This window comes from Vigna umbellata, chromosome 3 (genome assembly GCF_029865625.1).
Source record: "Vigna umbellata cultivar VRB3 chromosome 3, Vumbellata_1.0, whole genome shotgun sequence".
NCBI lineage: Eukaryota > Viridiplantae > Streptophyta > Magnoliopsida > Fabales > Fabaceae > Vigna > Vigna umbellata.
The window spans coordinates 50,510,047-50,537,857 of NC_142167.1; the positions used below are offsets into that span (position 1 = coordinate 50,510,047).

Sequence of the window (27,811 nt, forward strand, 5' to 3'; positions counted from 1 at the left end):
GTTGTCCGTTTGTGTATGCATGTCCTTGGTAACTTTATTTAAACATTTTTAACCAATGCCATAGAAATTTGTTAAAGGAACATAGTGTTTCGAGTCTGATGGAGCAAACATAATCTAAATTAAAATTGAAATATGAAAGAGATAGAAAAAAAAAAGAATGTGCGTATGTATGTTAGAGTGGAAGATCGTGTCATCTATGTATCATGAAAGACACTTTAACACCATTAAATAAATGATATTTTTAACTAGTAAGAATGGATTAATATGTTTCTTTTTTCTTTGTAGTTTCTTCAAACTTAATTTTGATTCTTATATTTTAAAATTGGTTAAATAATCCTCAAATTCTAACACTTGTGTATTTAGTTTTTTTATTAATTTTATGATGGTAAAAAGTTATTACTAAATAGTAAATTTAATTATAAAGAATTATTAAAGATAGCAAAATGAGCATATTAGTTCCTTTTTTTTCTCATCTAGTTTTATCCATAAAAATTAGGTGAGGAAGGTTGTTCTAGTATAATTAAAAAAAAAATAGTCAATGGGTATCCATCATTCAAGGGATAGCTTATTCATGTGTAAAAATCTTTTTTTGAAATTTGTGAATTTGTTACCTTAAAACACACATATCATCTTCTTGAATATCCAAGTAGTTGTTTTCTAATATCTTTATTGTCTAATGTTTCAATCTTTTGATGCATCATGATTAGTCGTCGAGTGTTTCTTTACATTATATTTCAACTTGGATCCTGTAACGGTAATGCATGAGACTTCGTGTGGCTCTATAAACTTATCTCTAGTCTTTGGTCGGTTATTGATTCTTCATGTCCAATGAATAATGGACTGTGTTTTTCACTAGAAAAAGATTGAATCATCCTTCTTGTTCGCAAATGTTTAAACTTGTGTCTAATCATTTATGCCTTAACACTACTACTACTGAAATGTGATTAGAAAACACAGAATTACCTAAGTTAAATACTCATATGTAATGCTAAACGCATAAGCTATAATGTATCCAAAGGTATTCAGATGAATTTTCGGAAAAACAGAAAAAGTGTCAAGACTATGAATTTGACAAAAAACACTATAAGAAGCTTAAACATAAAATGTAAAAGAAAACACAGACAACCAAACGCTCTTGCTCTAAAAAGACAAAAATACAAAAAGCGTTTACATCGGTCTAAATGATACCATGAGCTAAAATTATTACTTCGTCTAACGATGAAGTTTGTTCTCAATGATTGATATCTTTAGAAGGTAGAAAATGAAAAATACTTTGTTGTTGTTCTAAGTAAGCAAATGCTTAACGTTCAAAAATAACAAAAGTGATAAGAGATAAGACATATGTGTTGCACTTACAATCTACTATGTTCTTTGCAGATAACCTACTCTATACACAGTTACATGCTTTATTCAAATAGCAGAAGTGGACGTTAGAGACAAACGAGTGGTGTGAATACTCAACTAGTCTAAGGTAACAGGAAGTTATTCGCTGACTATGGACACGAGTGGTGAAGTATACTACACAACCAGGAGTTTGTAAAACTCAGCTAGGCAGTGTATTAGTGGATACCAGGAGTGCCTAGGGATACTAGGAGTTGTAAGAATACTTAGTTGTAATTTTGTTGAAGACTATAGTGAAACTCTCTTTGGATAGAGGAGACTGGGCGTAGCTTAGTTATAGTGAATCAATATAAAAATACATGTGGATTTATTATTTAATCATGTATAAACACTTCTCTTATTAAACCTGCAGTGGCATTTTAGTTTTAAATACTAGAGTTTTTCATATTAAACAATTATTCATTAAAAAGAAAGTTCTTATATACACTACAGTGAATATCCTATATAGCACGAAGAAAAGAATTCACTGATTAATATTACTTACAAAGTCGAGCATTTAACAACTACTTGAAAAATCTTATACTCGAGAAAAGTGTTATATAAGGAGGGTTGCGAAAAAGTTTTTTCATTAACATTATTCAACCTCTCTTCTAGTGTTATTCAAGTACTTCAAATGAGGTGGGATGAGGATGAGTTTTGTTATCTTATACTCATCCCTAAAGAAAAAACTCCATCCATATTCACATTTTCAAACCTAATTTTTTGTTTTTGTTTCATGCTCATCCCCACCAAATAAGGAGTATATAATCACACATGTAACTATTTTCTTACTATTCCAATATCAATTAATTAATGTTTATAACAAAATTTTTGTAAAGGAAACATAATATTATCAAATATTCAATATCAAAGGGATGTATTATCATTTATTCAACGTCAAAATATATTTTAAAAAAAATATAATTGTATACATTTTAAATTATAGTACTAAATAAATTTTCATGAGACCAAAACGTTTATTAAATTTGCAAAAAAGACCAACTTGAACGGTTTTTACAAAATATGAAAAAATTGTGAACATCTAAAAAAAATAGAACCACTTTGAACACACCTAACAAAATTAGGAACCAAAATTGACATTAAGCCGAAGAATAAGGGAAATATAAAATTGACTTAGTTATAAAAAATATATAAATTTATGTTTTATGTTTTATTTTTGTACATGTCTAACCCAACAAATAAGTTATGTGGTCCAACTAACCACATTTAACTTTATTGTACTAAAGTGATTGAAAGATATTCTGAGATATATTTGTTGATGTAAATATTCATATATTAACAATATGTGATCAAATCTTGGTAGTTTCATTACATGATATTTTTTAATATCATATATTTACATAATATTTGGTATATCATATAGGTATCACATTATTATTATTTTTTCATTAATTATCATAAATTGTTATATTTGTTAATAATATTATCAATTTTTATAACGTCAGAAGTCGGAAACCTTATAAATATACAAGGTATTATAATAGGAAATAAATACAATTATCTCTTACTTACTCATACACTCGTATAAATCTTAAAGCTCTTTTACTGACTTAACTTCATTTTCTGCACAGTGAAAGATTTGATTTCAAAATATTTTTAATATTATTTTATATATTTTTAATTATTAAACTGAACTTATGATACGATTGAGATGACAAAAATACTCATATCCATAAATATCTACTATCGATAATTAATTCTATTTGGATAACAAATATTTTAATATCCACGGATTAAAAATAATGTTTTAATATTTAGTTTATATTTTCCTTTTTTTTTTTCACTTTCATGCGCCGTATATGTACCCGAAATGAAGTAGTGATTAAGTCCAAAGAAGAAAGAAGAAGCTAGAGTACGGTCTAACATGTGATACGTGGGAAACTTAGGATCATATATTACACGTTTGTTTATTTAACTGTTCTAAAATAATTATTTCACATTTACTTGTCGTGCTGTATAAAAATAACTACATATTTAACTATTTATATATAATACTATCCTTCACTTTGATTTTTATACTTGTAATGTTTAATAAAATTATCCTACTTTATTTTATATAGTTGAGTTGAATGGAGAGTTTTATTATTTACAAAAATTTTATGTATAAAAACTCGTGGAGTTCAGTTACAATTACGAACAAAATTAACTCAAAATTTAACTGCTATCATTAATCTATATTATTATAAAAAATTGGTATTAATATACTTTTTTTAATTTACTTTTTAAGTTTACCTTTTGTTTTTTCTAATTTTACTTTTCAGGTAATCGTTTTTTCTTAAATTTAATAATTTTTTATTTAACTATTTTTAAAATTTAATTATTCTTTTAAAATTAAATAAATAAAAATTATCTATAAAATAAATAAAAATTATTTATAATAAATTGTAAATTTATTTATATTTATTTTTATAATTATAATTTTATTATTAAAAAGAAAGGAAACATGACGTGTGCTTTCACTTTTAACATAAAAAATATATTAATTCAAAATCGTTGAAAGTTTGAAAAAATTGAAAATAACTATGATGACAATAATAAGAAAGAAAAAACTATGGAACCAAAAAAATAGTAATTAAATATTATTAATAACGGACAACCGTCGTTGCTGGTGGATGAGCGAGAAGCAACAACGGTTCAACAATGGCAACGTTACAGTGCAACTGCAATTCTCTTGCTCTCAACAAACCCTGCTACCCCACACGAAGAAGACTCTTATTACAACCCTTTTCTTCATCTAACCCCTTGGTTTCAAGAACTTCAATCTGCACTAGTTACAAGGCCTCAACTTCAAGGTAAGGTTTTTCTCCCTGATAAGTTTTCACTCCGTCTTTGTAGTTTTTGATTGGAGGAATATCCAATTAATGATGCGGTTAATTTGCAGGTGGGGTAGTGTTGTTTCTGCTGTTGTCTCAGAAGAGAACGCTGTTGGCTCTACTTTCTCTCCAGCTGATGTCTTCAAACTCACATATTTAGAGGTGACATTCTTTACTTGTGTTAGCTCAGCTGAAAAGAAAAGTAATCGGAAGAGTTTGAAAGTAATCTGTTAGGAGTTAATTCCTAATATTGGAGAACGGTCTGCAGCCGTTGGTGGTATTGATAGTGAAATAAGGTTCAATATAATAGTAACACTAAACCGGTAAAAGTAGCATAACGTAAATGACTTCACCAAACAATTACACTTTTTTAAAATAAGAATTAAGCTGTGACACTAACGAGCTTGCAGCCACTGCTCACTCCATTTGCTTGACATATGAGGAGGAGTATGAAGATTAGAAAGGGTTTTCAAGAGAGGGAAGAGAGAATACTATGAGAGAGGAAAATTAGAACAACTTTCCTTTCAGACAAAGTCATGTAGCCGAGTATTTGAGACTCTCCTCCTGCTGCTCTTCCTCGGCTCCATGATTCCAGGATCGATTGCCACCTGTTCCCTCCATGTAACTAACTTTGAATTTATCTCATTATGCACTAGACCTTCCATGTGAGCATCCCTTTCAGCATTTGCATTAGTAGCCACTTCAGCACTATTTTTCTTCCTTACATAATCCCAAAAGGGTGTGTTTGATTTCTGTTTTAAAGACTGTTTTTAAGTTTTCAAAATGCTGCCAAGTGAAGTTGCTAAGGCGGTTGGTGGAGGATGGTGCTGGGCACACAGTAGAGTGTGGAATTGAGAGAGAAGTTTAACAAGATGGAAACATGGAAAAATGGGAAGACATCTATCAGTTGTTTTTGTTTTTTTTTTTATATACTTGTTTTGGAAATAATTTTCACATCTTAAAAGATCTTGGATGAGAAGTTGATGGTTAAGTAATGTAGAATTGTTTTAAAACCAAAAAGTTGTAAGAGAATCGAACATGCTCTACATTATTGTTTCTAGAATTTCCTGTTTAAATTTTCAATAGAAGAAATAAATTGAAAATAATGTAGTATTTTGTAGTTATTATGATACTGCTTTGCCTTTTCAAATTTAAACAAAATTTTGGCTTGTTTTACTCTTTCCTTTCACATGGGTTAAGTGCTGGATTTAGGGAAACAGTTGGCTCTGGAATGTGGGTGGGACAAACATATTGGTTGATCCAATTTTGGTTGGTAACTTGGATTTTGGAATTCCTTGGCTATATGATGCTGCTAAGAAAGTGTTAAAGCAATTCCAGGTATCTTTTGGTGGATGCTAACTAGTTACTAGTTGATTGTGTTACCTCTATGTTATGCCTGTGTGTTGTTTTGTCATGTAATTTAACTTCAGCTTGTGGAAACTTGTGATCTGGCTATAACTGTATGCTTTTGTAGTACAGCTCAGTGATCTTCCGGAAATCAGTTGCTTACTCATTACTCAAAGCCTTGATGATCACTGCCACTTGAAGACCTTAAAGCCCTTCTCTCAGAAATTCCCAAATATTAGAGTTATAGCAACCCCTAATGCCAAAGGCTTGTTGGATCCTCTTTTCAGAAATGTAAGTATATTTTCTTTTTTTTTCCTTACTTTTCTTTTCTTTGGATCATGAAAGCGCCATTGTTTGTGTTACGTATCTGAGTCGGAGACGTAACTAACCACGATCGTAGGTAGAAAGATAACCCTCAACTCTATCAGTAGATCGAAAGAACAGTAACTGAATAAACCTCTTTTATTAATAGAAATATCTGAATCAAAGAAAGCAAACTGGGAGCATAAGCTCCTTCAGTCACTAGGGAACATAACCTCCTTTGCAAAACTCAATAATTAAAAGCATGCCCTAAACCATAGAGTCAGGGCTTTATTTATAATTACCATTTTCCTAGGATATACTTCTAATTACCGTAATGAACTTATACTAAATATTTCCCTAGGATACTGCTTTAACAATATTTCCCATAGAGTCGGAGACGTAATTAACAATATTTCTCTGGAATACTGTTTTAATTATCGTAATTAACAATATTTTCCTGGGATACTGTTCTAATTACTGATAAAGATAACCATTTGTAGAAGGTGTACATATATTTGAGGGTCCTGAAAAGTCACGAGACACCAATTCCAAAGGATTAGTACAAACAGTGTTAGACAGAGAAGAAGGAAGTCTATTAGACTTCCGAACACAACAAGCAAAAGAAAACTCTTGCTTTTTTATTAGAAATGGGTATATTACAGTGTTGCATAACCATTTTTAAAACATGAGGATTATGATGGCCAAGTCTAGCATGGCAGAGTTTGAGAACTAGATGTACAACAAGAATTCACACTTGTATAATTATTTAAATTAGTAATGAAACAAGATGTAGGTCCAGCAGAAGAGTGTTGTAGATGAATATTTGGCAAGAAATACAAACCATCAAGACCAACAAAACATTGCACCAAGACTTCATTGGTAACCTGTGATTTAACATCACCATGTTTATGATGCAATTCAGAGAATAGATAGTTGTCTTTAACAAGTTTACTTACACTAATAAGCACCTCATCTGGAATCCATGTAGATGCAATGTCTTGAAAAAGAATGAATTTTATTATTATCATTCATTTCTATTACATTCTCTTTATCTCTATTTGTAACAATCTAATATTCTAAAAAAGCGAAATAAGGAAACAATATACTGAAAAATAAACTAGAAGATCCTACAGATATTTTCATAAGGTATGTTCACGTGACACGTGTACAATCATCAATAAAGGTAACAAACCATTTGGCTCCAGAAATAGATTCTACGACAAGTCCCCAAACGTCATAGTGAATTAAATCAAATGGAGAAATACTCTTTTTACTACTATAGGATAAGATGCACAATGGTGTTTTGACAACTGACAAATATCACAATTAAAAGACTCAACAAACTCCTTCGTAACAAATGGGGAAATAAGGACTTGATAAGATTGAATGAAGGATGCCCAAGCCTTTTATGATGTAACCATATTTGGGAATTTGCCCACGTCTCAGATGTAGCTAGCTTGTTGAATCATGATTTTTGTTTTGCTTTGGTCATCAGACCCCAATAGATACAACCCACTCTACTCCTTAACAGTTAAAATCGTCTTCCCCATGGCAAGGTCCTCAAAAACACAATAAGTTGATAAAAATGTTACCGAACAATTTAAATTCTTTCTGAGTTTTTGCACAGAGATAAGACTATTGGCTAATTGTGGAACATGTAAAATATCCCTTAATACAATAGATAAGTCCAAAATTATATTCCCAGAGCCGCATACAGGTATACCTTGACCATTTGCAACTATAATAAATTGTTCTCTATTTCTTTTACCATATGAGTCAAAGGACAGACGAAAAGGTATCATATGATGAGTTACTCTTGAATCAAGAATCCAAATACCTTGAGACACAAGACCAACCGTATTGAGACAAAGCTTACCTTTCATGAACAAAGTACATGATCTAGAGGGCTTACTTATTGATTCAACCATTGCTTTCAAGCACTCGAGTTCCTTCTTATAAGCTTTCATATCAAGATCTGGTGGTGGTGAGGTACTGGATTGATATGTGGCTTCCTATTGTGAGATAGTATGATTTACCCATCTTTGAGTAGACCCTTTTTTGTTTCCCACGCGCTCGAGAACATCATTTCTTCCATGGAGTTTGAAGCATGTTTCCTTGGTATGTCTAGATCTTCTACCATGTGAACAATAGTCTCCACGATTACCTTTTTCAAACAACTTTCCTCCGACATTTGTTCCCTTGTAGACACCCTTTTCTAATTGTCGTGACAGAGTCTGTGTTGGAGATCCCCCGATCAAGCATGACAACTCTCCAAGTTTCTTCCCCTCTTACCATAAAAAGTACTTCTGATAGGGATGGTAATTTTTCTCTTCCTAAGGTTTGTACTCGGATTGGGTCGTATTCATCATTTAGGCCATGGAGATATTTAAAGATTCTTCCTCTTTCCATGGGCTACACTGAGAAAAAGGAGTCGAATTCAATACTCAAAGCTACTCAAATCTGGGTCAAATGGGACGTCATCGATCCGTGGAACAGACTCAGGAGGCTCTGACAACCTTTTCTATGATGGCAGCGGCGAGTGGGTCTCGTCGGAACTAGGCGCGTGGACAACATGAGTCGGCAACGATGGTGGCGCATAATAGCGCGTGGCAGCGTCTTTCCCAGAGCGATTTTCGGCATTTTATTCGCTGAAGTTGGGCACACCTTTCTACCCTATCAACAATCACAATGGCTACAACAACAACCACAATGGTCGGACAACGACGGCGGTGGTTACTGTTGCTCTTGGATGTGTCATTCCATGATTTCTGAGATCATAATAAAAGCTTATAGGAGCTCCCAAGATCAGGAGTTCTGATACCATCTTGAAAAGTGAATGAATTTTATTATCATTCATATCTATTCTATTATATTCTCTTTACTTCTATTTGTAACAATCTAATCTTCTTAAAAAGAAAAATAAGGAAACAATATACTAAAAAATAAACTAGAAGATCCTACTTATATTTTCTCTAATTAGGAATATTTTCCTCTAATTACAACACAACGTCGAGTGCTTGAATTAACTATCATAGCAATAGGTTGTGATGAATCCTAGAGGAGGTCTGGTCTTTTTTGGATTCTAGTCCAAGTATTAGGATGAAGAAAATTATTACGGTGAATAAAGCGATAGGAGAGTTATTCTGCAAATTTTGGTTATTCTAAAAAGTGTTATTGGGTAGATGGATTGTTACGTATCCGAGTGGGAAGCGTAACCAGAACACACACCCTCACACGCACAGAACAATGGACAATAGATAATGAATGAATGAATCTCCTTTGTTGATGGTAATAACTCAATCGAAGAAAGCAAACAATAACTGAGAGCATAACCTCCTTCAGTCACTAGGGAGCATAACCTCCTTTACAAAACTCAATAATCAAAAGCATGCCGTAACCCATAGCATCAATGCTTTATTTATACTATTATTTTCCTAGGATATATTTCTAATTACTATAATAAGCTTATATTGAATATTTCCCTAGGATACTGCTCTAGTTACTGTAATTAACAATATTTCCCTGGGATACTGCCCTAGTTACTGTAATTAACAATATTTCCCTAGGATACTGCTCTAATTACCGTAATTAACAATTATTTTCCTAAGATATGACTTTATTTACTATAATTACTAAATATTTCCCGTCTACCCTAACTGTTGTCCCAGTTAGGGTAGTCGCCCTTTAACCGATCGGCTCTGGTCTTCCTCCTTTCCCCGTTCGGTCAGGTCTTCCTCCTGTCCCCGTTCGGTCTTCTCCTCATCTCCTATACCTTTTCCTTTCATATACCTTCCAACTCCTAACATGAATCTTGTAAGAGTAAGAGAAGCATGAGGCTAATAATGTTAATAAAACCAATAGTAACAAAAAGATTTGGCATGTCTACATTTGAGACACACTTGGCACTGAAAATTAGAAAAGTCATCTGCAGCCTTGAGTACCACCTTCTTGTCCACTGCGACCAAAGCCACTACTACATCCAGAATCACTTTGTGAATTAAACTAAGACTAAATTTTCAAAGTGTTGTTGCTTAGGTCTATGGAACACGCGCACACATTTATAGATGAAAGTAATTGTGTATTTTCTCCAATACCTTGTAGGAATGAATACTGCCTAAGATACAAGAAAGAGTTGATGAAGAAAGCATCAACAGAAGCCAGGTTAGAAGCAATTGATCTTGATGTTCCTCACAGAATCTGCAGGATTTTCTGTTCTGGTTGGATGATTTCTTTAGTGAGAAATCATTATGGAATCAAAAGATTCACAACGAAATGATGCTGGTGTGATTTGATAACTGGTTCTACTTGTTGCTTTTATAACATGAAATTGGAATCATCGAGCTTTTCCAGTATAGAGTAAGGAAAGGTTTTGGGAGTGGAAGAGGTGGGAAATGGATTGGACTTGGGCATATTTGGGTCTTACTGAGCTGTAAATACAATATTAGAAATCCTTAGAAAAGACTATTCAGAAGAAAGCAAGAAAAGGGAGAGAGAAATTGAATCTTTTTTCTCTTGATGAAAGATAGGTACAATTAAGAATTTAGACAGTGGATAGGTGTTACAAACTGGTAATGAAAGCTAGCATATTGTAACTGTTAGCTGTCACCAGTAACTATACAACTAACAAGAATAACAAACTTCCAAGCGGATAGTTGAGATCTGCATCTCTTTAGCACTACTCTCATTCTAATAGGGTTATTTTTGGACTGTAGGGGAAACTTCAACCGATAGACCATTGTTCCTAACATCTTCTCATCTTTGTGGGGCTCATAAAATTCAGCAGCCAATTTGGGATATTTGTGCCACACTGTTTTCTGCGGAGTCTTATACCTCAAGAGAGGCTTAATCATCCACCTCAGGATTGAAAACTCCTCTTCCTGTCTGTGCATATTTCTTAACATGTCTTGTGTGTCAATGAATGTATTAACTGTGCACAGAGGTGGTTTTTTTCACTTTCGATCCACTTCTTCTATTGTTGTTTCTTCTTTTCCCCAATCCTTCATTTAGATGTTCTTTACCTGACAATCACCTACCTTATTCTGCTCTTAACTATATCATGTCAACAAGTAGCATGAACTAATTCGGTTATAATTGAATAATTGGTTTACCATTTAAGTTTTCACATTGTTTCAGTTGTTTTCAGGTTACGTATTTAGAACCTGGGCAGAGCTCTGATATTGAAACAAATTATGGTTCCAAGATCAATATTAAGGCTACAGCAGGACCAGTTCTTGGACCTCCTTGGCAACGTCCTGAGAATGGGTAAATAAATACTATCATATTTTTTTTTTTATCTGCGTTTTGTTGTATAAAATTAAATTTAGGATAGTTTAGTAAGTTCGTTTGAGTCTTTGTTTTCAATTGATTTTGGGTCCAATAATGTTAGTTTGATTCTGATAGAGATTGGTAGTTTTGATTTTCCATTATTAGATTGGGCGCAATATTATTTTATTGTTGATGTAGATAAAGATAAATTAGGTAGTAGTATTTAGATTAAGCAGTTGATATATTATCTTTTGTTTTTATTCTTTGTACTTGGCCCAAGGCCCTATGTCCACCCATTTAAAGGATGCCATGGTTCAATGGAAAATCACCACAGTGAGTTTCAGCGCATCTATTTCTTTTGTGTGTCAAGGTTATTTTTCTACATGTTTTAGGTTTTGTATCCCCTTATTTGTTGATGTACTAACCTTTTTGTATTTTCATTGAAATGCAGTTTAACAGACTTTAATGGCTTTGTGCTGTTTATGTCATAGGTATCTTGTTACATCCCCCCAAGGTCAATTGTCTCTCTACTACGAACCCCACTGTGTATATAATCAAAGTTACATTGAGACGGAAAAGGCAGATATTCTAATAACGCCAGTCATAAAACAGCTTTTGCCCAATTTTACCTTGGTTTCAGGACAAGAAGATGCAGTGAAACTTGCAAAGCTGCTTCAAGCCAAGTAAACTTTTGAATTTACAGGCAGCATCACAATAAAAAGCTATTAATTTTATTTTGTCATTATAACAAACTCAAAACAATTCATTCACAAAATATACTGAAATGGGAAAGATTGTTAAATGGGAGAAAACGTGCAGACAGAAGGCAGTAACGGTGGAATATTTTTGGTTTAATTGCTTCCTTTGTCCCCAGTTTGGTTGAATTGTGTCAAATTCATCCTCATTTTTAAAAAAGTTTCATTGTCGTCCTTACGTGGTGTAAAAGTGTCAATTGAATCCAAACATAGAAAAAATTTGTGTCAATGTAGTCATCTCCGTTAAATACACACTAACGGTGTTAAGTGGCTGATTATTTGGCACTAGAGAATTAAAACGTGGCAAATGAGTCACAGTAGTGGTAATGACGTGTCAATGACGTGGCAGTCCTTAGGAAGGAAGAACTCGACGATTGAGATTTCAGATTAACCTTAATTAAATTCAATTTGGAAATTTCAATTCTAGAAGTCCAAATCTTTCCTCAATCCTCGTTTCTGTTCTTGAATAACCCAACTTAGGGTTTGTTTTCTTCTTCTCCTCCCTGTCGCGGCTTCATAAGAAGATGGAGGCACCCATTTTCTTTTTTTTTTGTCGCTTTGTTCGTTCCGCGGTGAGGGAGGCGCGAACCTCCTTTTCCTCTTCCCAATTTCTGGTTCGTGCTTCGCAGGGAGGGAAGACTCCCTTTCGCTTCTCCGTGGCCGGTTCGTTCCTGCAGGGAGGGAGGCGATTTTGAATGGCTTAGGCGCGTCTTTCATTTTATCGCGGCGTGGTGGATGTTGAAGCCGCGACGCCTTTGCAGCAGCGGCGCCTCCGCGCTAGGTTCGTGTTCCGGCGTATTTGCAGTGAAGGGAAGTCGCGTCTGACTCGAAGTTTGGGGTTCCTTATTGTCGCGACTTGGAAATTTGGGGGTTTCTGATTTTGCGATTTGAGTGGGTTTCTTGTTTTCCTCTCTGTAGATTGGTGTTCTTCATCTTGTAATTTCGGAATATTTTTTTCCTTTCTTGGCAATTTTGGGCAGGTTGAGTCGCGCGGAAGAAGACCCTGTCGCATTTTGTTCTTGATTATTGTTAAGAAGCTGCGGGCAATAGTTGATGGTGTCGCAGGGAGGCGTTAGAATCTGGATGACTCATTACCACTACTGTGACTCATTTGCCACGTTTTAATTCTCTAGTGCCAAATAATCAGCCACTTAACACCGTTAGTGTGTATTTAACGGAGATGACTACATTGACACAAATTTTTTCTATGTTTGGATTCAATTGACACTTTTACACCACGTGAGGACGACAATGAAACTTTTTTAAAAATGAGAATGAATTTGACACAATTCAACCAAACTGGGGACAAAGGAAGCAATTAAACCAATATTTTTCCTTGATTCCAAAGCAAAAGAACAAATTGTATTTAAACGGAAAACGTAATCCTAATTTAAGGAAATAAATCTAATGAAATAAAGGAAATAAAGGTCTTGAAATAAAGACTCTAGATTAGGAGCAAATCTACCAAATAAACTCCTAATCCCAAACCCCTTAATTTAGGGGATTTCGTACAACCAAAATCTGTATTTATTACACTATAAATGTACAAATTTGCATCCATATTTTGACACCCCCTCAAGGTAAGGAATAGATATCCTCAATTCTCTGCTTGCTTGAGCTTATGGAAGGTTGAGCTATTGAGTCTTTCTGTTATCACATCAGCCACCAGCTGGAAAGAAATGTATGACATGCATACTAGACCTGCTATTTTTCCCTAATTGAAGTGTCCGTCTATTTCAATATGTTTTATCTTGTCTTGCTGAATGAGATTATGTGCAATGTCTATTGTGTTACCTTATTATCATAGTAGAGCTTCACGGAACCCTCCAAATTAATCTTGCCACTACATTTTGTTTTTTTCTCCTCCATGTCACTAAGTTCCCACCTAAGAAAGTACAATATTTGTTGATCTTTTATCAACAAGAGAACCTGCTTAATCAAATCACTGTAGGCTTCAATATTCAGGCTTCCATTCCTTTTGAACAATATTCCCTTTCCATGGTTTCCCTCCAAGGTGCTACAAAATTCTAAAAGCAGCTCGAATTGGGTTATGACACTCAATGAAGGGGAAATGCCTGGTTAGGTGTGAGTAAGGTACATTATTTTTTCGACCAGTCTATGATACATCCACGTGTCTAGTGTTAGTTTTTCTTCAACTTTACGTAAACTTTTTGCTAGTATATGAACATTCCTTTGCTAGAGTATGCTATTTCAATCCTTGGGAAGTACTTTAGTCTTCCAAGCTTTGTTAGTTCAAATTCTTGGACTAGTCTTTGTTTCAAGTATTCCTTCTCTTTTTTCATAATTTCCAATCACTATAATATTGTCAACATAAACTAGAAAACTATTACCCCTCTTTCCCTGAATGTTTAACAAACAAAATGTCTCCTTGGCTTTGTTTGAAGCCCAAGCCTATCACAACATCAGTAAACCTTCTAAATCATGCCTGTGGTGATTGTTTTTGTCCATACAATGCCCTTTTCAATTTGCAGACAGTATTGGCAGCAGTTTTCCCACTTTATCCAGGGGGCAATTCCATGTAAATCTCCTCTTCAAGTTCCCTATGAAGGAAGATATTTTTTACATCAAATTGTTGCAAGTTCCCACCACAATTAGCAAATAGAGATAATATTACCCTGGCTGTATTCATTTTTGCAGTTGGAACAAATGTTTCCTGGTAATTCATTCCATAAGTTTGACTGAATCCCTTGGCTACTAAACTTGCTTTGTACCTTTCAATGGATCTGTGAGGCTTGTATTTTATTCTATATACCCATTTGCATCACTTGAAAGAATTAAACATAAAAGAAAACTTGAAAGAATTAATATGAAAGAAAGAAGATTTTTATTCAATTGATTGATTTGAAACATCAGTCTTTATATATAGAAAACTCTAACCCTAAATTAATAATTACAAAGAGATCTCCAAAATCTTCTAACAACTTCTATTAGGTTCTATCAAGGTTGGGAATGTGAGATCCCACGAGTTGCTGGGATAACAGTTGTTCACGAACCAAAAAAACATTAATCTCCATATGCTAGTCTTTGAGTGAAAAGCAAGGTTGTGGGCAATAGGCAAAAGGCAATAACTGTGGAATTATTTTCCTTGATTCCAAAGTGAAATAATACATGTGTATTTATGATGCAATAAATGTACAATATTTACATCCATATCTCCTTGATAGCTTCTAATACTAGAACTGAAATGACTACATTTACATAGAAGTATCAACATTCAAACAAAGTATTTGCATGAATAAACTTTTGCGAGCTGGGAAGCAGGAAATTCTATTCTAGGTAAAAGGTATTTCCAATTTAGGGACAATAAATCACCAAATGCAAATTACATCATTTAGTATTTCTTCTTAACCCCTTCTTGAATATCGTTAGCTAGTTAAGTGGTTAATAATTCCTAAATCGAAAACATATTTAAAAGTCATTTTGGTTACTTTCCCTATAATTTTGGTTCCTTTGGAAGAATACTTTTGATGTTAAGCTCAATTTAGTAATTTTGACCTTTTATATTTTCTTGTTAGAAGTGTAATAATATTTAATATTCTTCTTAACATATATGTTCTTTCCTTGTTCGATAGGTTCATTGTGCCAATGAAAAATGGAGACCTGGATAGCAAAGGGCTTCTTGCCAGCTTAGTTAGTGGTGAAGGAACAGTCGAATCATTCAAGGTTAGCTTCTTCTTTTAGAAATAGAAAAAATATTTTATTCTTCTCAAGTATTCAGAATAATAGTAGATAGGGTATTTATGCAGAATTAAATGATTGATTATGCTACAAATATGGAAATAAATAGAAAAAAACAAATCTCCAAAACATATATGGAACTGGTTTAATTCAAATTTTTAGCTTTAGAAAAGTTACAATGAATTGAGACAGATTCCTCTACAAAATCCGACACCTTCCTCGACTTAGTGCATAGATATGTTTCATGCCAAACTTGCTCACACGAAGCTAATGCTTACGTCTAAGAATCCCTTTGGTGGGAATATCAGTCACTTATTGTGCAGTTGGAATGAACGGCATATAAATAACTCTTTCATTGACCTTCTCTTTAATGTGGTCTGAGCTAGATTTTGTGTTATGCTTATTGCTGCCTTATTGTGGCAACATAGCTTAAACAGTAGACAAATGGGGTTCATAACTCCTCAAGGATTCTCTTCAGCCACACATGATAAGGCCAACTTATATTATATAAGAAGGGACAAATCTTACTTTACAAGTTGGTTTATATCAATTTGATTTAGGCATAAACTCACTAAGAAACGTATGCCAAGTGCATTCTTAGGATCTAATAGACAACTTCAACATGTTCCTCATAGGATGAATGCATGAGTTGACTTACTAGGCTGACCGCAAATGCAATCTGTGGTTACTAGGATCTAATCCCTTTTTTCAGCATGTTGTTTCCATTCCAATAACTATCTTAAGAATCCCATATCCTTTATCACAAATTTTGGAACAAGAGCCTCTTTCAACCTATTCATTTTTGCTAAGCCATCTCCTAGGGCAATTATGTCATCCACATATTGCCACTTCATCCCCATCAAATATCCTTACTCTACAAGAGCTATTGCTCAATTTTTGTTAAAGAGGTGGTAAGTTGCATGGTATTCCATATGCTATTGTTAGAGATAGAGACCTAACCTCTTTTAGCCTATTTTGGAAGGAATTTTTCAGAGCACATGGTACAATACTAAAAATGAGTATTGCTTACCATTTAGAGATTGATGGGCAAGCTGAGGTGTTTTAAATGGGACGTTAGAAATGTATTTACAATGTTTCAGCTTAGAGCAACCTAAGACATGGGTTAATTTCATTCCACAAGCAAAATATTACTAGTCTATGTAACACAGATATTGACACAGGACACAACATGGACATAAACACTTCGACACGTGTAGTCTAAAAAATGTAGCGCATGGGGACAAAAATCTATATATTAGATCATTATGAGTTATTTAATATAGCAACCAATGTTTATATACACAAAATCATCTATAAAAAAGGTTAGTCAAATATAATGATTTAAACATATTGTCACCTAATATAAAAATTAATCTAATCTATCTATTTAACATCCAAAAAGAGAAAAGTAGTGATCACATAATATTTCTTCCTCATTTCAGTAATCGTAATAGAAACTTATGCAATAGGTTTACAAGTTTATTTGTTTTTAGAAAATAATTGTATGTCTTTATTAACATTGTGTTGGAGTCATGACAAGATTATGTGGTGGCATATCCCTTAGTCATGGCCAAACACATACAAGAACAATAGGCTTCCTCTGTGGAAGGTGGCCCAGGCTCTCGTTCTCTTGGGCCATCAGCGAGTTTATAGTAAATTAGGTTTATTTTAGACCTTTATTATGGGCCTAGTAATATTGGGTTTTCCTTTCGGATTTTGTATAATGGGTCAAGCAGAGTAGGTTTTCATTTGACTTTTGTATCATGGGCCATGTAGTATAGGATTTTGGACCAAGGTGAGAGACCTAGATGAAGGGCGCATTTTGTGGTTGACTTTAAGTCAACATGCGCATAGGAGGCTTGCTCTCCAAGGTGGAGGGCTTCTTGGCATTTCATCCTTGAAAAAGTAGTGGCCATGTGTCATGCTCTTAACAGATAGGATTAGTGGCCATGTGTCGTTCTACCTAATGGAGAGGTTTTTACCTTGGTCTCCAAGTTCGTACAATTAGGGTTTTGCTTTTACATTTTGGAGACACTTCTAGGGTTACCAAAGGCTAGAACACGCCTTCTATGTTTCCTTTAACCACCTTTCCTTTGGAGTTGGCCCAGCCTCTCTCTCGAGCACCCAAACACCACCATCTCATCACCATTAAACTACCAAACCGAGCCATATTCCACCACTGATCCATAGCTTCCGCGCACCACTTCACCATTGGAGTCTCGAACTTGGGTCGAGTCATATAGTTTGGTAGGAGCCTCCCATCATTATGTCAGAGGAAAAAAAAATGTCTTTTGAATTAGACACTTCTCCAATATGTGTCGGTGCGATTGTTGATGTCCAATACATTTTGAACATAGGGACATGCCATTCGTGAGGTGTGTTGGAGCTTCATAGACAATACTAGTTTTAAATGGGTAAGTGCAGACCGTTTGAAATCTTGTGTGGTAGAGCTCCACCTTCTTTGGCCAGATTTCTACCAATGGAAATGGTTGTGGAAACTGTAACACAAGATTTTATGATAAGAGATGAAGCCCTCAAGAGGCTAAAATTTCATTTGGGTAGAGCTCAAGGACAAATGGTTAAATTTGCTAATCATCACAGATTAAAGTAGGTGCTTGGCTGTACCTAGAAATTTGCTCTTATAGACATATTTCTATGCTTATACTGTTACACCCTGTCAGCACATGATTACGGACAATACGTTGTTCTCAAACAAGTGGGATCCGTGGCTTATTTATTACAACTTCCCAAGACTTCCTACATACATCCAGTTTCCCATGCATCTCAATTGAAATTAGCAGTAGGAACCCATCAAGCAGAGAAAAAACTACCAAATGAACAGCAGGCACAAGTTTTTGTTTGTTTTCCAACCCAGATTTTGGATAAGGATGAGCCAATACAACAAGTGATGGTGCAATGGCAGGAGGAACCTGTAGAAGCAGCTATAATGGAAGACAGTTCCACCTTACAAGACCAAATTCCAGAATTTAACCTTGAGGACAAAGTTGTTAAAGCAGCTGCAGATAATGATAGGTAGAGAAGTAATGAGAAGGGTTGGAAAGTGTATTATTGGTGGAAGTTTAAAAATAAAAATAGTTAGTAATGCGCCGTTTACAACATTGATATATATACCATTTCTATAAAGTCCATAAAAAAATTATCACCTTTGGGATCTAACAATAAGCCTATTAGAACCTGGAAAGAATGCGGACTGAGTGAACAATGATAGAGAAATTGCTTGAGCAAGAGTCTGTTCTGGATTTGAGAATAGAATGAAAGTGTCACTTTTTCCATTCCTTGGGTGCTGTCAAAATTACTTATTTGTTGGGATAACTTTGAAGGGACCTCATAACTTTCTAGATTTTGTTCAATCGTCTACTAGCTTGATCATCTTTACCTTTTTCCAGCTAGCTCATTTCCCCAAGAAACAAAAAGCTTGTTTGTGAGTGATTGTTTATGGTTGTTTGGTTCTATACAAGTCCTTAGGGGGAAACCTTATACAATGAATCTTGTCACACTTTTCATCATTTATCTTTCTAGCTCTTCTGTTCAATCTTCAACTGGCTTTTTCTACTTTTAAGTTTTTTCATGATGCTCGATCATTGCTAGAAACAGAAGCCAGAATGGGGGTGATTTTGATAGTGAACTGGATCTATAAGAAACTTTTGGAATGAATCTCTCGTCTTTGATTGTTTAGAGAGGGTGAATATGAGAAGGGTTATCTTACTAACAGGAAAATGTCATCTTTTAATAGAACAGAGTGAACATGTTTATGCACAGCTCTTCCTGGCCTTTTTATGTCTGTCGTCTAACTCAAGGCTATCCCAGGATCATATACATACAGCAATTCCATTGTCATTTAAAACATAAAGAAGACAGTGTTTCTCATATAGAATTAACAATGAAATTATTGTTACTATGAAAATAATTTGTTTGAATAAAATTGTTTTATGTACGGAAGAAAGTAAGAAAGAAAAATAGAATACGTTTCTCAATAAGTATATGTAAAAGTTATAGAAATGAATACTTATTGTGATATGCCAATTGATTCTATCTTTTGAACAATTATGAATGCAGGAACTTTTATCAAAAGAATTACCAGATGCAAAGGTTGTAGAACCTACTCCAGGAGTACCAGTGGAAATTTCAGCAAATTAAAGTTTTAGTAATTAAAGGTTGATGATACAATCTACTTGCTGATTTGATTGGGATATATATATCCAAGTGGTTTATTACTATATCTTTGAACTGCACTCCTCTTAATACATTAACCAAGGCATTAGCAAAAATCCACTGTCTTAGTTGGGTATTAAACACTGTTAATTACTTCTTAGGACTTAACCAAATGGACAAAGATTCTCGGAATCTGATAATAGATATGGAATAAATTGGGCAACTTGAATGACCACTCTATTGGTGATATCTTTTTCAACATAGTTTTAGATTATTTCTTTCCAAAATATAATTAAAATTAACATTGTATCACAATAAATGTTGCTAAATGCAGATATAGATATTCGTTTTCAATCTTCATCATTCCTATGTTTGGTTAAGTCAAGCAAACACAGGTATTTTAAATTAAAACATATTTAAAATACGTTTTAGTTTAAATTTTTCTATAACTGTACGGAGGTTTATAAAGAAATGAGAGTAGAGGATGAAAAGACTTCCAGTTTTCTTTCCTCTTCGGGTATGGGACCCGCAGATTTTTTATTTATTTATTGATATTGCTTCTTGCACTCCCACAATTATTAACTACACTCTCACATTAATAAAAAAACTGAAACATACCATTTTTACTGTACCACACCACCACGGCTGACTATTGTTATTGTATTTAGGAAAATGATATTTCAGCATAATTTTGACACGGAACACGTGTCAAAATGTGAGTTGTGCATGTGGAAAATAAATTTTAAAGATGAGAATGATGTGGCAACAGAATTGGGTCAGAGTTTCAAGTTTTGGGTTCATTTTATCTTTTCAGATTTTGAATCTCAGGAAACCTTGAGAGAGAACCGAGAACGCGAAACCTAGAGAGAGTCTCCTCTTCCCTCCACCCAGCAACCCATTGTCGCCGTAATGTCGCCGTTTGTAAAGAGAGTGGCGCTTCCTCCCACCCACCCATTGTCGTCGGAGTGTCGTCAGAGTGCCGCCGTTCGTAGAGAGATTGTCGCTTCCTCTCACCCACCCATTTTCATTGTCATCATTTTTTCTACTTATAAGTAATGTGGAACGAATTTTTATACAATTTATGAAGAAATACTTGACAAAGGAACCATATTTAATAAAAGTCATGGTGAAGGAATAGAACTGGTACCAAAGGCAAAATAAGTGGGTACTTCATCGTTTTGCATAGTCAGGTCAACTATGAACATGAAACTCATTTAAGAGTGCCTAATTTTTTTGTCATTATTTTTTTCACTTATAAGTAATGTGGAACCAATTTTTATACAATTTATGAAAAAATACTTGACAAAGAAACCATATTTAGTAAAAGTCATGGTGCAGGAACAGAACTGGTACCAAAGACAAAATAAGTGGGTACTTCAGGTGAAAGTTTTGCACAGGAAGGTATTGCAGTACTTTGAAACAGAGACTAGTGGGAATAATATGAATTTTGTAAAAGTACTGCAAGTAAAAGTACTGCAGGTGAAAGTACTATAGCATGACTTTTACTAAATATGGTTTAAAAGTACTACAAAACAAAATTTTCACCTGAAGTATCCACTTATTTTGCCTTTGATACTAGTTTTGTTCCTGCACCATGACTTTTACTAAATATGGTTTCTTTGTCAAGTATTTCTTCATAAATTGTATAAAAATTGGCTCCACATTACTTATAAGTGGAAAAAATGATGACAAAGAAATTAGACACTCCTAAATGAGTTTCATGTTAATAGTTGATCTGCCTGTGCAAAACTTTCACCTGAAGTACCCACTTATTTTGCCTTTAGTACCAGTTCTATTCATGCACCATGACTTTTATTAAATATGGTTCCTTTGCCACGTATTTCTTCATAAATTGTATATAAAGCGGTTCCACATTACTTATAAGTGGAAAAAATGATTACAACAAAAATGGGTGGGTGGGAGGAAACGATACTCTCTCTACGAACGGCGGCACTCCGACGACACTCCGACGGCAATGGGTGGATGGAAGGAAACGCCACTCTCTCTAATTGCAGAAAATATATTTATCAGGAATTAAAATCACTTATAGTTTAAAAAAATAATCCTGATAAATCTCATATTTTTTGTAGTCTGATATGCAAAAATTTACAATTGAATTCAACAGCATTCGGCTAAATAATATTTGAAATATCTATAAGATCTAAAGTACAAATGTTTTTGTTAGAATATATGAATTAGTTGAACACATATATATGTCATATGCAATGCAAGCTACTTTGTTGTTTGTAGTTTCTACTAGCTCATAATGCAGGGATAAATTATTGGAGCTGACAGTGCAACTAATGATAAACAGTTAATATGATGTTGTGAGTAGTTACAGCTGCAAGTACATTCACAAAAATAGAGGGTTTCAACTTTCATGATTGAACTTGAACGTTGACAAAAAATACATCATATTATAATTATTGATCTTGATCACCAATGTCAAGTTTCCATGACGACAAATCCATCATGTGCTTAATTGTGAGTGTAATAACACGAACAGGTCGTAAGCTAGTTTTGATTGTGACAACCCAACAACAAACGTTTGATTATTAATTGTTAGGTTCTAAATCTGTGTTGATAGAACATTACCAAGCCCTAACATTTTCTCTTCCATACATTAAGTAGTTATGATTTGGTTAAATTTCGGACATTTGAAAAGACATTCCCCCAATCCTCCACCTAAGATATCAAACACATGAAGGATGATATATATATATATATACCCTTTTCAGATATAACATATGCATTCTTTTTTAGTCAAGATTTTGATTTTTATATGCCATGTTAAAGTAATAAAGCAACATTTGTTAGAAGATTTTTAATTTTTCCAATGTTGAAAAATATCTTTCTAGATTTGGTTTACTTAACTTTTTGAAAAATAGCTTTTATTAAAATTTTATTAGAAAAAAATATATTAGATTACTCTTAAAAAATCGTGATAAAAATTAAATATTTTATTGAAAACTAATACCTTCCTCTTTTTAATGATTTAATGGTATTTTTAATTTTTATATTTTTAGCAATGATTTAATAGTTTTATTCTGTTTTTTATTTATTTAAGATAGTCTCCATATTTTTCTAAAAAAGAATGAATGTGATTTTTCACAAAAATATAATTCTCACAAATATAGTAACAAAAAATGATATTAAACATTTATTAATTATTGAAGAAAATTTATGTAAACATTCCTAATAATATTTTCTTATCAATCCTTTTGTTATATTTAAGTATTATATCTTAGGATTTGCTACTTTCATTGGGATTTGAAAAATTTTATTCCGTGTATTTTTCATTTGTACCCAAACTCTGTTAATAATTTTACATTAAAATTTGTTATGTAATAAGAAGTTGATAGTTAAAGTCTATAATATTGCAATTAAAGTATTTCATAGAAAAATTTATCAGTATGAAAAATAAATTATAATGAAGTGTGCAAAGAAAAAAAAAATAGAGAATTGACAAACATATAATAAGAATGGATCAATAATTAATACAATAATTGAGTATAGAAATGGAACAATCACATCCCCAGACAAATATGAAACAGAGGTTTCCGTATAGAAGGATGAAGATGCATCCATTGTATAATGAGTTGTCAACATTCTATAATTTCAAGAGTTCTAGAATTACTTTTTATGGAATATTAATTATTTTCCATCATTAAATGTATATAATTTTTGGGAAATAAACGTTCGATTATTTGTATACTTCTCATGCAATAGTTTGTTTCTTTTTTTCCCGAAGAAGACACCAGTTAAAATATTTCATATATGAGAAATTTCAAATTATTTTCCGTTTTCTTAAGAAAATTATTGATTGAGAATTTTCAGTTAATTTCTTATGATAAATTAAAGTGTAGGATAGGAGTTAATTGAGGATTAATTTTTAAATTATTTTTATTTTATTTTTAATTACAATGATAACAAATCATTTTTGTTTTCACCTGTTCGAGAGTTTATATAAAAGCATTGAAAATAATAATTTTATATGATAATTTAACATAAGAATATAAAAGGGATTGTTTAATTTTAAAGTTAAAAACATTAAAATAAAATACTTTCCGAAATCAAATAATTCCAGTAAAATACCAGTACTCAAAGAAAGAAAAGTAATCAATGTTTTATTAGTTTTCTAAATTGATAAATATTCTGAAACAGACTAAAATTAATAAAGAATAATTTACTCTTAACACCAATAATTGTGAAAATGTTTAAAAAATCTCAAGAGTGCTTTTGTACTATATTGTGATTTAAACGTTCATGATAACTTGTCCAAAATAATCAAAGTTTATATTTTTCTGAAATTATTCTAATGTCAACTTAAAATTCCATATAAATAATTAATGGAAATAATGATGATCAGAACAAAATGGGGCTTTTAATTAAGGTGCATAAACTCCAAACACTATAAACATCTATAGTAGCAAGCTCTATGAACAGTGTCTGTGATGGTGTGATCCATTTCAAATTTGGCTAGTGTGTATATATATAATTTATATTCCCAACTAGTATTATTAAAGATAAGAAAATATATAACTAATTTATAAGGTAAAAATGAATCTAATAAACTATACAAATTTAAATTAATTTATCTATGCATCTCAATTTTATAAAGTGTCTTCTTCTAATGAATCCATATAAACACATATAAATAAAAAAGTTCATTCACAATTATTGTCCTATTAAAATAGGTCTATATAAAAAGGAAAAGACTCTCTTATACATGAATTACAAATTATTTTAACCTCTAATTCGTAGTTAGGTCAATAACTTTATATTTGAAGTATTATTCAATTAAGAGTTTAAAATTCTTTCATAGTTTTATTTTTTAAAAACACTTTTAAAAGAATAAAGACAAAGCACTTAAATTATTCTTAAACCCGACTATATAAAATTATTAGATATTGCGAAAACAAACTAATTTTATTAAATGCAATTTTACTTGGATTATGGAGAATTAACTTTCGGTATTACTTTTTGGCACTTTTGTTTTCTTATTTGATAATTGAGACACCTCAATAATAACATAACATCTGCCATTGAATCCACGTTAAGGAAAACTACAAGCTTCCAAATGTTGTCCTTGTGATCCAACTTAAAACAGCAATGCTAATTAGTGATATATATATATATATATATATATATATATATATATATATATAGGTAAATTAATTGTCACACGCATGATCATATATTTCCCATAACTTTTTAACCTGATACATAGTACAAATATTTTTAGGTAGAACTAATCTTATTCAACGATACTATTATAAAAAAATTGATTGAAACATGATTATTTCTTCATTTATTTAACTTTATTGTGTCTTAATTTTTAAACGAGTGAATAAAATGTTCAAAGCATGCCCTATTATTAATTTAAAAGTTTCTTAAAATTTTAGGTGTTAGACAATAAATTAAACTTATTTTTTATTTGATTACGTAGGAAGTCCTACATCGATTAGAAATAAGACAATTTAGAGTATACAAGTGAATGCAAACCTTATTTTAGAAACGGGTTTTGTGAGGTTGAATTAGACTTAAAATCTACTTCTTAATAAATTTGATAAAACAAAACATCAATGTTGTTTATAAATCGTTTAAAAATCTTTCATAATTGAAGTTTAGTTAGCTTTGTAGGACGATTATCTCTTTCTTTAACACATGTTTAGTTTGACCCCTTATACCTATTTGTTTTCTTTGTCTTTTTTTCTTCTTCTGTGATGAAAAATGATTGTTTTTTTATAACACAAATTTGTGCTAAAGTTGTTAGGAATCCAAATGTGAGTCCAAGTTTTATATTGGATAGAAATGAAAAAATAAAGTAGTATATAAAGATAAAAGACCCATTACCTTAAGGTTTTGGGTAAAAAGTGGTGTTGATAGACTCAACAAAAGTTTCATATTAATAACTAACATGATTTATTAGTGAATTACTATTGTGGTCATCCTCTTCTACCTTTTCTTTTATGGATCATAAACTAAGATTGACTTTGACTACTAAAGCAAATAAAAGGCTACAAAAGCATGTGTGGAAATGACTTTCTCAAGCATAAGAGTGCGTGACTTTCGATTCGTAACAAGTTAATAATCTTTTGTCTCTTGTCAGCATCATATTCTTCCAGCTACCATTCTTTGACTGGAAAATGGATTTCAAACTCCACAACTCTAATATAAAATCACTGCCAACTATGCATCCATTGAAGGAACAAATTCTTATATATGTGTGTATGTATATGTATACTATGTTAGTATTGTATGTTCTTTATAGCATTATAATATGCATACTAGTATATAATTCTACGCGTATAGAATGAATATGAAACACTTCTTACTAAAATGATGGACTTCAATAATATTTGTCTGATTTTCTTGAAAGGAAATCTTTGGGTTCATGTATTGTATAATAAATAATGATTATTGAAAAAAAACGAAGTCAATTTCTGTAATATCTTACAAGTTTTAATTAATTTATATACAATCAACTTTAAGAATAAGAATCTTAAATATAGGTTCAACTAAACCTATTTCACTTCCTAAACTCACGGATTAAGCTAGACTATATTTAAATTTTTAACCTGTATATATAACCACATAATCAATGAGTGAGTTGGGTAGTTTAATTCGTTAAAATAGAATTAAAAGAAATGCATGCGTTAGTTTTGTTACTCGTAATGTTTCCACGTTGTTTTGCTACTATGAGAGCCTTTGTGGCTACGCGATTTAGTACAATATTTTTGAATTGCGATATTATGTTTATGTATGAATGATTTATATTACAAAAACAATATTATGCGTTAAGAGTATTTAAATTGGGTTGATTTATCCTAATTAGTAATTCTCCATAAAGTGGAATTTCTTGAAGAGGATGGTAATATTAAAGATAGATTATGAAAAAATCTATTATTTGGTAAATTGGGAGATTTCTTATACTACATAATGGTTAGACCAGGATATTGTGATAGATGAATCGAGTGGATCAAAGAGTATATAGTGTCATCTATGGTTTTTTTTTACAATGGATGTCTAACTTAAAGAAAATTTTACACCAATTAGACCTTACATAAATAAAAAAAAAAAAAGAAAACAGACCACACATGCAACATAACGTATATATAGAGTCATCTATGGTTTTTTTTGGACAATGGATATCTAACTTTAAAAAAATACTAATTAGGCCTTAATACAAGTCTTAAACAAACATACATTACATGACTGAATACAATGAGCTAAACAACCTACATTAGTCTTCAAGTTATGCTCAAGATAACTCTAAAGGTGTTCCATAAGATAGAGTTGATATCATCTTCAATGATAATTTTTACTATTCTTGAAAGTGTTTCACCATGACTATATGATTTGTCATCAGATTATGATAAAAATCATTAAAAAATATCTTCTAAAAAACAAAAATTTGCGTAATTTTGTACAGTATTACTTATTTCTAATTCGTTTCACTAAACAACTACCATTATACATTAAATGATTTCAATTTATGATTCTAATTATTTTCTTTAATATTAAAAGAATCCAAAAAGACCTGAAACCTAATTTTGATAAGTAAAAAATAAAAACTTCAAACATATTTATCTTTCTAAAATTAATAATCCAGCTAGAAAAAAAATATAACCTTTAAGATATACAAATCTTTGGTTTGATAGAAGAAAAATAAGAGGAAAAATAGAAAAAAATTAAAACAATAGGAATGTTTTGGTATTCTAAAATTAGATTGAATTCCACGTATTTTTTTATTTTATCTTTTTATCTATTTTTATTCATTATTTCACTTCTTATTTTTCAATTTTCTTCACTCCAACGACTTTCACTTTTATTTGTTATTTACTTTGATTCACTTTTTTTATTCCCCCTCTACCAAATAAGTATGATCACACAAATCTCCACAAGTTACGGCCATTACATAAATCAAAAAAAGAAAACAGACCATACATATATAACATATACTACTTATGATATCATATTTCAAATAATTTGTGCTTACTTTTCTTTCAACTTGAGTTCCAAAATATACTTAAATTATTGTTGCTTTGAACC

The 27,811-nt window shown here is 32.1% G+C and overlaps 1 protein-coding gene across 2 annotated transcripts; it reads left to right on the top strand.

Annotated features, from left to right (window-relative positions):
- The first annotated feature begins 3,975 nt into the window (after positions 1 to 3,975).
- On the top strand, positions 3,976 to 19,823 carry LOC124827835 (Metallo-hydrolase/oxidoreductase superfamily protein). Of its 2 annotated transcripts, XM_088110966.1 has the most exons (8): positions 3,980 to 4,193; positions 4,283 to 4,376; positions 5,427 to 5,552; positions 5,694 to 5,852; positions 11,008 to 11,126; positions 11,621 to 11,812; positions 15,478 to 15,568; positions 19,661 to 19,823. In XM_088110966.1, exons 1-8 carry the CDS (start codon positions 4,042 to 4,044, stop codon positions 19,739 to 19,741), a joined length of 1,014 nt encoding a protein of 337 aa, XP_087967092.1. In that variant the 5' UTR covers positions 3,980 to 4,041; the 3' UTR covers positions 19,742 to 19,823. The 2 variants fall into 2 exon arrangements, with proteins under 2 accessions (XP_087967093.1, XP_087967092.1); XM_088110967.1 differs by lacking the exon at positions 11,621 to 11,812 and having other exon boundaries at positions 3,976 to 4,193.
- The last annotated feature ends 7,988 nt before the right edge of the window (positions 19,824 to 27,811 follow it).